Source organism: Curcuma longa, chromosome 11 (assembly GCF_044706935.1).
Source record: "Curcuma longa cultivar G26 ecotype Majalengka, Jawa Barat chromosome 11, ITB_CL_G26_1.1, whole genome shotgun sequence".
Classification (NCBI taxonomy): domain Eukaryota; kingdom Viridiplantae; phylum Streptophyta; class Magnoliopsida; order Zingiberales; family Zingiberaceae; genus Curcuma; species Curcuma longa.
The window spans coordinates 22919481-22934068 of NC_133871.1; the positions used below are offsets into that span (position 1 = coordinate 22919481).

The following is a 14588-nucleotide window of genomic DNA, read 5'->3' on the forward strand; positions in this document are numbered from 1 at the left end:
TCAAAGAGGTCCAATGAACAAGATAATATTGAAATAATTAAGGTAAAACTTTGGATATATTGAAAAAAAGAGTTTCAAACTTTTTAGCTGATTGACCCTTATATTAATTAATTAAGTTCTTGAGGCATCCATCCATAGAAGATCACAATAGGAATCAATAGAAGCTTACATTTATGATCAGGAGCAAATATTTTGTGGTACCAAAGCAAAACCAAGTTTCCAATTGAACAACTACTGATGGTCTTGCCAGCCAAGTCGAATAGAAGAGAGAAAAAAATTATGCAATACTAAGAACTACATCGATGAAGAAAAGTTTGCAACCAACAATTTTATAGCAATTTGGCATGTTATACGATATTGCAAGAACGAGCAGAAAGCAGTTCTTTTTTTTCCCTGGATGATCATATTGCAGAATCTAAACTGCAGAGGCATATTGTGCAGCAATATCTATTTGTGTCCATATTTCTGGAACTCCCACTCACTGTTATCTGCAAATCAGGAAGAAAAAGAAGGATGTTCCTAAGCATGTATAATAAATTTTGAGAAGTTGGGAGATGACCAAAGATTGTTTACCCAGAGGGCAAACTTGACGAGTTTTGAGCCATCTACTTATACAGTGAAAATGGAAAGCATGATTACAAACCCCTGTTCAACAAGAAATGATGGAACACAGTATCAAAAAACAAATCACAAGATCAAGAAATGACAAGAATCCATGGTTGATCAAGTTAATCAAGTATTGTCAGGAGTTATAGATCAAAATCTACAAAAACTTGGCAATGTTTCTTTATATATCAAATGAACCTCATGTTGAGACCCTTAACACTGCTCACAAGAATGTTACAAATTTACAAGGGTCATTAAAGTTCCAACAAATACAAAACTCAGCTATTACTAGCTGGATTAGTGGCCTCATCAGCAATCAACAATTTTTTTTCCTAAAAATAATTTCATTAAATAAAGAAAATATTTCTGATTGAATAAAGAAAATCCTTCATTCAGTTCTATGCAATATATAAGAAGGTGCCTTCTGACTCTTGTCTGCAAGAAAATAAATTTTGAGAATCCAATAGGAAAACGTATTCTATATCAAAATAAAGGAAAGTAATTCTCAATTGAATGTCCAATCGAAGAGCTTGGTGACCTGATCTCCTTTCTCAGATTATGTAAAAATGATTAAACCTAAACATTATAATGCTTCCCTATTAGGGTGAGCTTCTTAGTTCTTGAGTCGAGTATGTTTCTGCAATAGAAACAATAAACTAAGCCAACTTTTGCACAAACAAGCGGACTGTGTCAAAACAAGCTTGAATCTTTTCCCTGACTAAATAAGTAACATATCTAGGCCCGTCAGAAACAAAAACGTAATAGCAAATAGAAATGCTAGAGTTAGGGTAAAATGGCGCATACCCCAAGCCACTGTGCACTCTGCACTAGTCACACTCGCCTGATTAGCCTGGCACTCAATGCCTGCATCGCAGAGCCGTGAAGAAATGAACAACTGATCAAAACCCCAATCCCAACAACGTAATCAAAATAAACAAAAATTTTGCAAAACAAATGCTGCAGAAAAAAAAAAGAAATCATAAAGTCATAAAGAACCCACAAAGATCCATGATGTGGTTCCTACAAATAGCACAGTTGTCCACCACGATATCTGGAAAAGGAAAACCATAAAATCGATCCATCAACAGAGGAGACTCGAGCATACCAGATCCAAGAAATTAATCCGTCAAAGCAAATTTACAGATTTTGGTGAGCGGAGCACATACCCCAGGCCCAGAGGGCGCCAGCACTCCACTTTTTAATCTCGAACCTCTTCGGCTTCTTGGAGGAGGCGGAAGGGGCCAAGGAGGACGACCCAGCAGACCCGCTGCTCGCTCCCTCGCCAGCCAAACCCATGTCCTTGTCACCGTCCTTGTCACCGTCGAGAGAAGCCATTGAGAGAGGGATGACAGCGCAGAGAGACGAAAGAGGGAGGAGGAGGCCGAGGAAGAGACCGCTCGACGGAGTTCAGTAAGAGACTGAGAGGCGGTGAAATATAAATAGGCAAAGCTTATTTATAGCAAATCATTAGGATTAATAATATCATTAGGATTAATAATATCGTAATTATTAAAGGGTTTAAATCAAATCATTAGGATTAATAATATCGTAATTATATTTATTTACCTTTATATCTCTCCCCAGCCCTGTGGAGAAAGACCTAGACGATGCCGCCCCGTTCCCTAAACTCTGATTCCTCCCCCATTATCGATTCCCACAGGAAGCTCCATCCTCGATCCAGCCCGCCAACAGCATTCGCCGATCCACTCGGAGTGCCTGATGCTGAGTACGCCTTCTTCTTGCAGCACCTTCGCGTCGATGGCCACTCCTACGTCGCGGAAATCCCCGTCGGAGATGGTGGGCCGCCGTTGCGCATCAAGTACGAGGAGGTCCGAGGATCAGGGGCGGACGAGGCCAAGAAGGGCTGTGAGAGGGAGAGTTCTCCCGCTGAATCCCTCAGCGAATCCCTCAGCAGGTGTGAAGATCAAAATTGTTCGATCGATAAGGATTATCAGATTTTTCTGAACAGCATTAAGACGTATGGCGGCACGATGGTTCTTGAGTGGAGAAACAATGTCACTGTGTATGAACAGGAGCCAAATGAAGATGAAGATGTTGAAGTACAAGAAGAAGAAGAAGAATCGACTGAAGAAGATGAAGTTAAAGCTATTGTAACTAAAGATTCGGAAGAAGAAGATGCTATTTGTCCTATTCAGATGGAAGAAACATCATTTGACAAGCCTTTAGTAAGTAGCCTGCGCTGGGTTTGCTCACAAATTGGCATGTTTTTTGCTCTGTTTGATACATCAAAGATTGTACTTTCACTATTACAAAGGACTTTAGGATTTTTATATGCTAGGTTTCACAGGAATCAGAAGATCAAAGCTATTTTAGGGAAATACTGCAGCATAAACCATCATCGTTCAGGACTGAGCTTTTGAGTCTTCTTAGCAAACCATTCGATCAGAAAGAATATGAAAATCAGAAATCAGAAATTAATGTTCGCAAGCCTGTTATTAAATACAAGCATTTGCGGGATGAGTCTATACCTTATTCAAGTAATAAATTGGGTTCTTCATATCTTGATCATTACCCTGGTGAGTGCTGAAACTTATTCATATGTTGATTTTTTTTAAAATTTTTATATTCATGGGTGCTTCTTGTCATGAGCAAAAAGAAGATACTGAGGCTCAATAAATTAAATCTTAAATATCTTGAGAGGATGGTCACCCTAGATCTCAACAGGGGAATTAAAAACCTAACATTCGCTACACACGTAGCTTCCTTCAACCATAATCATTCCTTACTGCAAGGGCATGTAAAGAATAATAGACATCTAATTATTGGAATTTTGCTATAATCTCGTAGATAACTAATATTTAGATGTTGGCATTTTCACAATCCAGGTTTGGTATGCTTTCATAACCTCTTTTACCAGATATTGACAATTGATATCCATTGATTTAAACTAACTTGATCTTATTAAATAATATGTATAACAATTCTTATGTTTTGTTTCAAAATAGCTTGACACACTTTGATTAGAATATCTGGAGTCTTAAAATCAGATGGTGTATTAGTTTATACTCATCTTGATCATTTGCGACTTTTCACAATTCTTAATGTACAAGTTTGAATTATATTGTACAAGTAGTCTACTCCCTCAAATTGTTTAGAATTGTGTTTCTCTAGATGTTTCTGTTAACAATTATCTGCATACTTGGATTTTTTATACTTAATTCTTTATCTAGATCTTGCAAGGCGCATTGAATCTGCAATGGGTGACCGAAAAAAACAGTTGCTTCTCCGTGGTTTCTTCTTTTGGTTGGAGGTTATGCTTCCTTTTCACCAATTCAGTCTATAGGCTTATAATTTGGCATGCATCATTTGTTCTATGATACCTCATGATCATTACATCCCATTAGGCTATATGTTTCTTAAACTCAAGATGCTGTGATAATCATCAACTATTGCTATTTTTTAACTAGTTATGTTTTATTTTCACTTGTAACGTGTTATACATTTATTGTTGACATTATAGATAATTTAACCTCAGAAGCATATTACAAGGTGCATTCTTGATTGACAACCATGAAAAGAGTAATTAAATCTTGCATGTCATTTATGACAAATTGTAAGTTAAATGGTAAGTTTCACTTGTAATGTCATTTGCATATCTTAGCACCAATAGGCAAAAGAATCAAGGTATCAACTTAAAAAATTTGAGCCCTTTAGTTACTGATCGGGTTTTTAGTTGATCCACGATGGCCTTAGGTGAGGTCTTCATAATAAATATCTACTTGTAGTCAACTGTTGATTCAGCAGGAGAAAGAGGAATAAACTCTCGAGTGTCATTAGAATTCAAGGTAGCTATTTTATCAACTGCAGGGAAGAAGAGGAATAAACTCCAGTGTCATTGGAATGCAAGGTAGTTATCTTATCAACAATACCCTGTAACCCGGATTAGATAGAGCTTCTGGAATAATCTCTCAGATTTTTATTTAAATGACATTTTAGTTGCAATATACTTATATTTGAAAGTAAACAAGCTAAGTGGATGAGGACTATATTAAAGCTTATTTGATTTCATCTTGACATGCTTGAGAGCAAGCATATTGCTTGCCAAGTGTCAATATGATCTACGATGGTGAATCAGAAGTATGTGTCATTAGGGCAATAGATGTACTGAGTGCTAAAAATAACTATATAGAGTAATGCTCTGTCTGAAATTATATAGTCTTGATATCAAGCAAGGCCAACCCTGTATATACCATGTCAACTAAATTTTTGATAGGCCTCTTTACTTTGATTTCCCACATTTGTCTTTTTTACTTTCATAAGCAATATACTCATTTTATGGTCAATTAAAATTTCATAGGACAACTTGAAAAAGTATAAAGACATGCCAACTTATAACATACTTGTATAGTTAAGGGTCTACCTACTGACATTAGGGAATCTAAATGATTTGTTTATCATAAAGACTAGTTTCTTATATAATTAATTATGGTATCAGATTGTGTATCCACTCCTATAAAATCAAATATAAAAAATAGTATCAGATTGCATCGCCATCATCATCAAACACTACTGGTCTTGATTATTTTAGGTTATATCTTATTCATCCATTGTACTTGCATTGTGCAATCTTCTTTCTTCTTAAAGTAAGTATTAGTAGCTAACAGAACATCTTAAAATTAGCAAAATTTAAAATCGTACAACCTTCTTCAATTTCTTCATATAGATGCCCATGTACATCTTATTATTCTTCACATGCTTTTCCTTTTCCATACATATGCTTTAAGATCTCAATTGTAAGTTTTTTTTATTCATGTATACCATGTTTTTATTCATGGATACCGTGAATAATAGGTTCTTCTAAAATTCTCTTTTTATTGGATCATCTAATATGGGCCTAAGCACCTACAACATTAGTTTCTTATTATCTTATTTATAACATTAATTCTAATACATTTAGTCTTTTTTTACTTCAAAGACCTACCCTAATAATGGTTATCTAATATAATACCTTTTTTATTTTCATTATGAACTTTTTCAGTATATGAAGTTTTGAAATCTGTGTTACTTATTGTTCTATATTTTTTTTCCCTTTTACCTCATTTTATTTTTTAAAGTTTTTTTGGCTAATTATCACATATACCAAATCTATTCAGGTGGCAACCTTGCCAATACTATTGAGATCTATGTATTAAGGTTTTGACATTTTAAGCATTTGGTTTTGAAGACCTAATTTTTATCTGGACTTGGGGCTAATTATAGCATTTTCAGGAAAGACTAACATTGGATATTGTATCTAGAAAGTGAATTATTTGATTCTTCAATAATGGATATAAATAACCATACGAATGCAATGTCATTAGGTAACATACGCTGATGCAAAGCAACTGTATCTGTTCTAACAAGTAATTTCGTAGGCAAAGTAATAATTCCTAAATGAGGCCATGGATAGTACATTTTACTTTTTTTGCTCTTTACATTATAACTTGCTGAAGGAGAGCCTTGGCGCAACGGTAAGGTTGCTGCCATGTGACCTAGAGGTCACGGGTTCAAATCCTGGAAACAGCCTCTTGCCAAAGGCAAGGTAAGGCTCCGTACAATGGATCCTTTCCCCGGATCCCGCATGGCGGGAGCTTCGTGCACCGGGCTGCCCTTTTTTATTATAACTTGCTGAAGTTTGTTTTCAGTAGAGTTGTAAAGGGAAAAATTCAAAAGATTGATAGTGGAGGATTGATGAACTTCTATGCCTAATATGCAATAGTTTAATTAATTTTGATCTTTCTCATTTATTTACATCTTACCATTGGCTCGCATTTTGAATTTTACTTGCAAGCATGTGCTACAACCGTTAAAATTAGTGTTTGAACATTCTTTTTGCAGAACGTTTGTTGGCCGGGATCCTTCAGACCATGGGTCGCGCCTATCTCAAACCATATAATCATAGATCCATTCGAAGACGAAATGGTGCTCCCACTTCAAATTGATCTTTCGGGAAGAAAAGAAATTCAAACTGTTTAAGAAAGGATGAGATGCAAAGTTAACACCGAGGAATAGGAAGGGAAACTGATAGCATCTGAAGCTGAAATATATGGAAAACGGTGATACATTTACATATCTATATTGTACATAAAACTAGATGCCGACTTTCCTTGGTCTCCTAACTTCTGTCAAGTTTTTGTATTCCTGCTGGCTAAATACTCACTAATACTATAGACCTTTAGTACAGGTAAAATTGCTTGTAAAACAGGATCCTTAGCTGAATGAATATTAAAAGAAACAACTCCCGTAAATTGTATTTACTATTGTAGTTTGGAGGTATTTCTTGTATAGTTCTTCAATTTCACATTTGGCTTTTCACTTATTCTTTCATCCTCTAGTAGTTGTTGAACATCATATTCTTTCATGATATATGTCTCATGTTTGGATTTCATCAGGAGGCATAGAGTGGGTGAATTTGATCTTTATCGTGATTTTAATTTCGTTAGTGGAATGGAATAAATATGTATCATTTAGTTTTATGGTTGTTCCTAAATAACAGGCGGATTAATTCGATATGTCCAAGTATTTTTAATTTAAATTTAAACTAACTAAAATAGTTTTAAATTTAATTATTCTTTAAATAAAGAGTCAACCCATTCTGAGATAGGTTGGATCGGGCTTTTATTATAGTTAAAAGAGTTGGTCATGATTGATCCCTTATTATTAAAATAAAAATAAAATTTTCTAAAAATTTAAAAAATTATAAATAAAAAATAAATAACAATTATCTTTAAAATTAAAAAAAAACAAGGATGCAGAAATAAAAAAAAACCTCGAAACTAATTATTAGATATTATGACTTTGTATATATAAGGAACATTATGTTGGCCACCATCCGTGAGTATCATCATAAACATCAAAGTGTAAAAAATATATATATTTTTTATTGTCACTTTCTTTAAACTAAAGTCTAGATGCTAAGAATTTTTTTTTTTAAAAAAATTACACTTTATACTCGTCTAACATATCGAAATCATATATAATAAGGTTTAAGGCAGTTAAAAATTTTATTTATTAAAAATTATCTTACATTATTAATTTTTATAATTAATTTAAAATATTAATATTATTTTTTAATTGGTAGGAATTAATATTTTCTTAGTAATATTTAATTTAAGGTGATAATTGATACGAGTGAAATAAAAAGAAATTAAATAGTCAAGTTACAAAATAATATTTATTTAATAATATTTCTATGAAAAAATTATTTTCTGAATAATTGGTTTCCAAAAACTAATTCAAAGAAAAATTACATTAATTGAGAAAATCATGTTCCCTTTGTTTCTCTTTATTTTCATCTCAAAAGAAAGGTGATCATCATCTCAAAACTCTCGTTTTGCATAATTTAAAAAAAAAAAATGATATATATACAGAGAGAGAAAGGATTTAAGCTTTAATAAAATAAAATTAAAAAAAAATATTTTATACGCAGCATACCATTTCTAATATATATATATAATAATTAATAAAAAATAAATTTATATAATCCATTATATAAAATTTATTTAAAAAATAAAATAATTTTTATTATATTTTAATAGAATAAATCGTGGAGACTGTCAAAATCGTGTTTGAATTATCAGGATTTAGATTGAGAAACTTGTTTATTAAAACCATCCCTAAACCCTAAACGGGAGCGTCCTCGACGCCGTCGCTCTCCGATTTCTCTGGCGGCAATCATATATCATTCCGGCCGTAAGCGTTCCCGTGCCCGAGGAATCATGAGCATGGAAGCCGAGTTAATTCCAGGGCTGCCGGACTGCCTCGCTCTCGAGTGCCTCCTCCGCCTCCCCTTCCACGCCATCCTCAACGCTCGGACCGTCTGCAAGCGGTGGAAGCACAAATTGGCATGTTTTTTGCTCTGTTTGATACATCAAAGATTGTACTTTCACTATTACAAAGGATTTTAGGATTTTTATATGCTAGGTTTCACAGGAATCAGAATATCAAAGCTATTTTATGGAAATACTGCAGCATAAACCATCATTGTTCAGGGCTGAGCTTTTGAGTCTTCTTAGCAAACCATTCGACCAGAAAGAATATGAAAATCAGAAATCGCTATTTAATGTTCGCAAGCCTGTTATTAAATACAAGCATTTGCGGGATGATTCTGTATCTTATTCAACTAAGAAATTGGGTTCTTCATATCTTGATCATTTCCCTGGTGAGTGCTGAAACTTATTCATATGCTGTTTTTTTTTTTTAATGTTCATGGGTGTTTCTTGTCATGAGCAAAAAGAGGATCCTGAGACTCAATAAATTAAATCTTAAATATCTTGAGAGGATTGTCACCCTAGATCTCAACAGAGGAATTAAAAACCTAACATTTGCTACACACATAGCTTCCTTCAACCATAATCATTCCTTACTGCAAGAGCATGTAAGGAACAATAGACATCTAATTATTGGAGTTTTGCTATAATCTCGTAGATAACTTATATTTATATGTTGGCATTTTCATGATCCAGGTTTGGTATGCTTTCATAACCTCTATTACCAGATATCGACAATTGATATCCATTGACTTAAACTAATTTGATCTTATTAAATAATATATATAACAATTCTTATGTTTTGTTTCAAAATAGCTTGACACACTTTGATTAGAATATCTGGAGTCTTAAAATCAGATGGTGTATTAGTTTATACTTATACTCATCTTGATCATTTGCAATTTTTCACAAGTCTTAATGTACAAGTTTGAATTATATTTTACAAGTAGTCTACTCCCTCAAATTGTTTAGGATTGTGTTTCTCTAGAAATTTCTGTTAACAATATCTGCATACTTGGATTTTTTTTTATACTTAATTCTTTATCTAGATCTTGCAAGGCGCATTGAATCTACAATGGATGACCGAAAAAAAGAGTTGCTTCTCCGTGGTTTCTTCTTTTGGTTGAAGGTTATGCTTCCTTTTCACCAATTCAGTCTATAGGCTTATAATTTGGCATGCATCATTTGTTCTATGATACCTCATGATCATTACATCCCATTAGGCTATATGTTTCTTAAACTCAAGATGCTGTGATAATCATCAACTATTGCTATTTTTTAACTAGTTATGTTTTATTTTCACTTGAACGTGTTATACATTTATTGTTGACATTATAGATAATTTGGCCTCAGAAGCATATTACAAGGTGCATTCTTGATTGACAACCATGACAAGAGTAATTAAATCTTGCATGTCATTTATGACAAATTGTAAGTTAAATGGTAAGTTTCACTTGTAATGTCATTTGCATATCTTAGCACCAATAGACAAAAGAATCAAGGTATCAACTTAAAAAATTTGAGCCCTTTAGTTACTGATCGAGCTTTTAGTTGATCCACAATGGCCTTAGGTGAGGTCTTCATAATAAATATCTACTTGTAGCCAACTGTTGATTCAGCAGGAGAAAGAGGAATACACTCTCGAGTGTCATTAGAATTCAAGGTAGCTATTTTATCAACTGCAGGAAGAAGAGGAATAAACTCCAGTGTCATTGGAATGCAAGGTAGTTGTCTTATCAACGGATTAGATAGATACCCTGTAACCCGGATTAGATAGAGCTTCTGGAATAATATTAGGAATGGAATGACAAGTCAATGAAAAAAATAAAAACTGAATATTTGGGTGACAGAAGCTTATTCTAAATGACAAGGAAGAGGATGTGAAACACATTTGAGAATTGAGACTACCTTTCTGAAGGGCAATAGGAAGATCCATATCGAAAGAGTGATTTGGTACCACTACAATACTGGAAGAGTAGCAAAGTCTTTAGGAGTATCTATTATATGTATTACAGTTTTTAATGGTGCTGGTTCTAAAGTTAGTGTTGATGTTGGCATTGGTTCTGTAGACTTGTAGACTTGGGAGCAAATAGTGGAGTAGTAGTAATAGAAATGAGATAAAGACTGTTTGGTACAGAATGTGGATGTTAGAGATAGTTTAACATTTTGGTGAGTTTACTAACTGATAAGAGATTTAAAAGGAATTCAGGTTTGTAAATCACAGAGAAACAAGATAAAGGAGAAGTAACAAATCAATCCAATGCTTCATATGGATGAGAGAGAGAGTCGATTGACAAAATCACATTGGTAGGAGATAAAGGTGAAGCCAGGTTAGAGAAAAAGGAGATATAGTGTGCTCAAAGGTGCCTGAATCTAAGAAATCCTATCTTATGCACATTACTGTTTTGTATTAGCACAATTGAGATGCTTGCAATATTTTGTAACTTGTTGCTCTCAGATATTTATTTAAATGACATTTTAGTTGCAATAGACTTATATTTGAAAGTAAACAAGCTAAGTGATGAGGACTATATTAAAGCTTATTTGATTTCATCTTGACATGCTTGAGAGCAAGCATATTGTTTGCCAAGTGTCAATATGATCTACGATGGTGAATCAGAAGTATGTGTCATTAGGGCAATAGATGTGCTTAGTGCTAAAAATAACTATATAGAGTAATGCTCTGTCTGAAATTATATAGTCTTGATATCTAGCTAGGCCAACCCTGTATATACCATGTCAACTAAATTTTTTGATAGGCCTCTTTTATCTGGACTTGGGTCTAATAATAGCATTTTCAGGAAAGACTAACATTGGATATTGTATCTAGAAAGTGAATTATTTGATTATTCAATAATGGATATAAATAACCATACGAATGCGATGTCATTAGGTAACATACGCTGATGCAAAGCAACTGTATCTGTTGTAACAAGTAATTTCGTAGGCAAAGTAATAATCCCTAAATGAGGCCATGGGTAGTATATTTTACTTTTTTGCTTTTTACATTTTAATGCTGAAGTTTGTTTTCAGTAGAATTGTAAAGGGAAAAATTCAAAAGATTGATAGTGGAGGATTGACGAACCTCTATGTTTAATTTGCAATAGTTTAATTAATTTTGATCCTTCTCATTTATTTACATCTTACCATTGGGTCGCATTTTGAATTTTACTTGCAAGCATGTGCTACAACTGGTTCTACAACCCTTAAAATTAATGTTTGAACATTCTTTTTGCAGAACATTAGTTGTCAGGATGCCTTCAGACCATGGATCCCGCCTATCCCACTTCAAATTGATTTTTCGGGAAGAAAAGAAGTTCAAACTGTTGAAGAAAGGATGAGAAACAAAGTTGACATCGAGGAAGAGGAAGGGAAACTGATAGCATCTGAAGCTGAAATATATGGAAAACGGTGATACATTTACATATCTATATTGTACATAAAACTAGATGCCGACTTTCCTTGGTCTCCTAACTTTTGTCAAGTTTTTGTATTCCTGCTGGCTAAATACTCACTTGCTAAATACTCACTAATACTATAGACCTTTAGTACAGGTAAAATTGCTTGTAAAACAGGATCCTTAGCTGAATGAATATTAAAAGAAACAACTCCCGTAAATTGTATTTACTATTGTAGTTTGGAGGTATTTCTTGTATAGTTCTTCAATTTCACATTTGGCTTTTCACTTATTCTTTCATCCTCTAGTAGTTGTTGAACATCATATTCTTTCATGATATATGTCTCATGTTTGGATTTCATCAGGAGGTATAGAGTGGGTGAATTTGATCTTTATCGTGATTTTAATTTCGTTAGTGGAATGGAATAAATATGTATCATTTAGTTTTATGGTTGTTCCTAAATAACAGGCGGATTAATTCGATATGTCCAAGTATTTTTAATTTAAATTTAAACTAACTAAAATAGTTTTAAATTTAATTATTCTTTAAATAAAGAGTCAACCCATTCTGAGATAGGTTGGATCGGGCTTTTATTATAGTTAAAAGAGTTGGTCATGATTGATCCCTTATTATTAAAATAAAAATAAAATTTTCTAAAAATTTAAAAAATTATAAATAAAAAATAAATAACAATTATCTTTAAAATTAAAAAAAAACAAGGATGGAGAAATTAAAAAAACCTCGAAACTAGTTATTAGTTATTATGACTTTATATATATAAGGAACATTATGTTGGCCACCATCCGTGAGTATCATCATCATAAACGTCAAAGTGTAAAAAATATATATTTTTTTATCGTCACTTTCTTTAAACTAAAGTCTAGATGCTAAGAATTTTTTTTAAAAAAATTACACTTTATACTCGTCTAACATATCGAAATCATATATAATAAGGTTTAAGGCAGTTAAAAATTTTATTTATTAAAAATTATCTTAAATCATTAATTTTTCTAATTAATTTAAAAAATTAATATTATTTTTTAATTGGTAGGAATTAATATTTTCTTAGTAAAATTTAATTTAAGGTGATAATTGATACGAGTGAAATAAAAAGAAATTAAATAGTCAAGTTACAAAATAATATTTATTTAATAATATTTCTATGAAAAAATTATTTTCTGAATAATTGGTTTCCAAAAACTAATTCAAAGAAAAATTACATTAATTGAGAAAATCATGTTCCAAAAATTGATATATATACAGAGAGAGAGAAAGGATTTAAGCTTTAATTTAAAGAAAATAAAAGCTTTTAAAAAAAAAATATTTTATACGCAGCATACCATTTCTAATATATATATATATAATAATTAATAAAAAATAAATTTATATGATTATATAAAATTTATTTAAAAATAAAATAATTTTTATTATATTTTAATAGAATAAATCGTAGAAACTGTCAAAATCGTGTTTGAATTATCAGGATTTAGATTGTGAAACTTGTTTATTAAAACCATCCAACTCCCTAAACCTAAACGGCCGCACATCCCTCCCGGAAGCGTTCCCGTGCCCGAGGAATCATGACCATGGAGGCGGCCGAGTTAATTCCAGGGCTGCCGGACTGCCTCGCTCTCGAGTGCCTCCTCCGCCTCCCCTTCCACGCCATCCTCAACGCTCGGACCGTCTGCAAGCGGTGGAAGCACGAGCTCGACTCGCCGTCCTTCTACCGCATCCGCAAGGCCGCCGGCCTCGCCCCCCGCGTCGTCTCGCTGATCCTCCGGGGCAAGCTCCCGCACACCATGGGCATGTTTCACCTACTCCTATACGAGCCTGACACGGACGTCTGCACCGTGCGGCGGCTGGCCCCCCACCTGCCCCTGATGCGGCCGCTGCGCCTCAGGATGGCCTTCAGCTATGCCGCGATCGTCGGGCGAGAGCTGCTGGTGATAGAAAACCGCCGTACTGGTGACGGTGAGGTCCACTTCTACGACCTCCTCTCCGGGGTCTGGCGCCCAGGCGCTCCAAACCCGGTCCCAGAGCGCTTCCACTTCAAAACTAGTGTTTTGAATGGAGAGAAGAAGGTATTAGTCATTGGCGGTCACGACGGCAAAGGCAATAAACTGCCATTGGCGCTAGTGTACGACTTGTCTATCAAAACGTGGTTTGAGATACCAGATTTAGGGCAGGGACGTTCCATTGACGGCGGCGGTAACTTCTGCGATAAGTTTTGGCAAATTAGCAAGGAGGAGGAATACAACAGTGTGATTCGACGCTGCAGGGAGGAATTATTAGTAGACGACGATGACGATCTAAGATTCTACCGGACCGAGGGAGGCAAAGAGATAATCATGTACGTTCCTAAAGAGAAGAAGAAATCAGAGGAGATGGCGATGATGAAGTTTATATTAAATGAGAAGGTTTTGACGAAGTTGAGACAGCGGTTAGGAATATTTCCAAATGAGATCGGACGATATATTGAATCCTTTTATAACGGCTTGTTGTGAAAATAAGATAATGTTTTTATTGGAATTTAATGCATAAGCATTCTTTTAATAAATAAATAAGCAAATGTAAAAAGAGATTTTTTTTAAATTTAATGTTAATACGTCTACAAATCACAGCTCTACTCATTGTCTTCTTTCTTTCTTTCTCTCTGTGTTTGAGATATTACTATCTCTATGAATTCTGGCACTCCATGCACAAGCAAGGAGAGGTAAGAGATGCTGAAGAAGAAGAAAAGAAAAGGTAAGAGATAATCATTGCAAAATCAAATCATTTTTCAACACATCTAATAAATTAAAACTACTTAAAAATT

The 14588-nt window shown here is 33.9% G+C and overlaps 3 protein-coding genes across 3 annotated transcripts; 2 read left to right on the forward strand and 1 right to left on the reverse strand.

Moving 5' to 3' along the window:
- Window positions 1-150: 150 nt before the first annotated feature.
- LOC141838344 (RING-box protein 1a-like) lies at window positions 151-1968 on the reverse strand. Its single transcript, XM_074725790.1, has 5 exons — window positions 1773-1968; window positions 1607-1657; window positions 1411-1470; window positions 574-645; window positions 151-488 (listed from the first exon to the last, which is right to left on the reverse strand). Exons 1-5 carry the CDS (start codon window positions 1939-1941, stop codon window positions 448-450), a joined length of 393 nt encoding a protein of 130 aa, XP_074581891.1. The 5' UTR covers window positions 1942-1968; the 3' UTR covers window positions 151-447.
- Window positions 1969-2207: 239 nt separating this feature from the next.
- LOC141837374 (uncharacterized) lies at window positions 2208-12012 on the forward strand. The gene is made up of 9 exons (XM_074724788.1): window positions 2208-2792; window positions 2906-3143; window positions 3798-3877; window positions 6445-6579; window positions 6778-6790; window positions 8200-8450; window positions 8530-8767; window positions 9425-9504; window positions 11614-12012. The coding sequence occupies exons 1-9, from the start codon at window positions 2214-2216 to the stop codon at window positions 11788-11790; spliced, it is 1791 nt and encodes a 596-aa protein (XP_074580889.1). The 5' UTR covers window positions 2208-2213; the 3' UTR covers window positions 11791-12012.
- Window positions 12013-13359: 1347 nt separating this feature from the next.
- Window positions 13360-14277, forward strand: LOC141837375 (F-box/kelch-repeat protein At1g15670-like). The gene has a single exon (XM_074724789.1). The coding sequence runs from the start codon at window positions 13360-13362 to the stop codon at window positions 14275-14277; it is 918 nt and encodes a 305-aa protein (XP_074580890.1).
- The last annotated feature ends 311 nt before the right edge of the window (window positions 14278-14588 follow it).

Bases quoted from the DNA above. Each gene is read 5' to 3' on its own strand.
- LOC141838344 (XM_074725790.1), bottom strand. From the start codon at position 1,941: ATGGCTTCTCTCGACGGTGACAAGGACGGTGACAAGGACATGGGTTTG. The intron at 646-1,410 runs GTATGCGCCATT...CTTGTTGAACAG, and splicing joins AGAGTGCACAGTGGCTTGGG to GGGTTTGTAATCATGCTTTC. The intron at 489-573 runs GTAAACAATCTT...CCTGATTTGCAG, and splicing joins TCGTCAAGTTTGCCCTCTGG to ATAACAGTGAGTGGGAGTTC.
- LOC141837374 (XM_074724788.1), top strand. From the start codon at position 2,214: ATGCCGCCCCGTTCCCTAAACTCTGATTCCTCCCCCATTATCGATTCC. The intron at 3,878-6,444 runs GTTATGCTTCCT...TTCTTTTTGCAG, and splicing joins GTTTCTTCTTTTGGTTGGAG to AACGTTTGTTGGCCGGGATC. The intron at 9,505-11,613 runs GTTATGCTTCCT...TTCTTTTTGCAG, and splicing joins GTTTCTTCTTTTGGTTGAAG to AACATTAGTTGTCAGGATGC.
- LOC141837375 (XM_074724789.1), top strand. From the start codon at position 13,360: ATGGAGGCGGCCGAGTTAATTCCAGGGCTGCCGGACTGCCTCGCTCTC.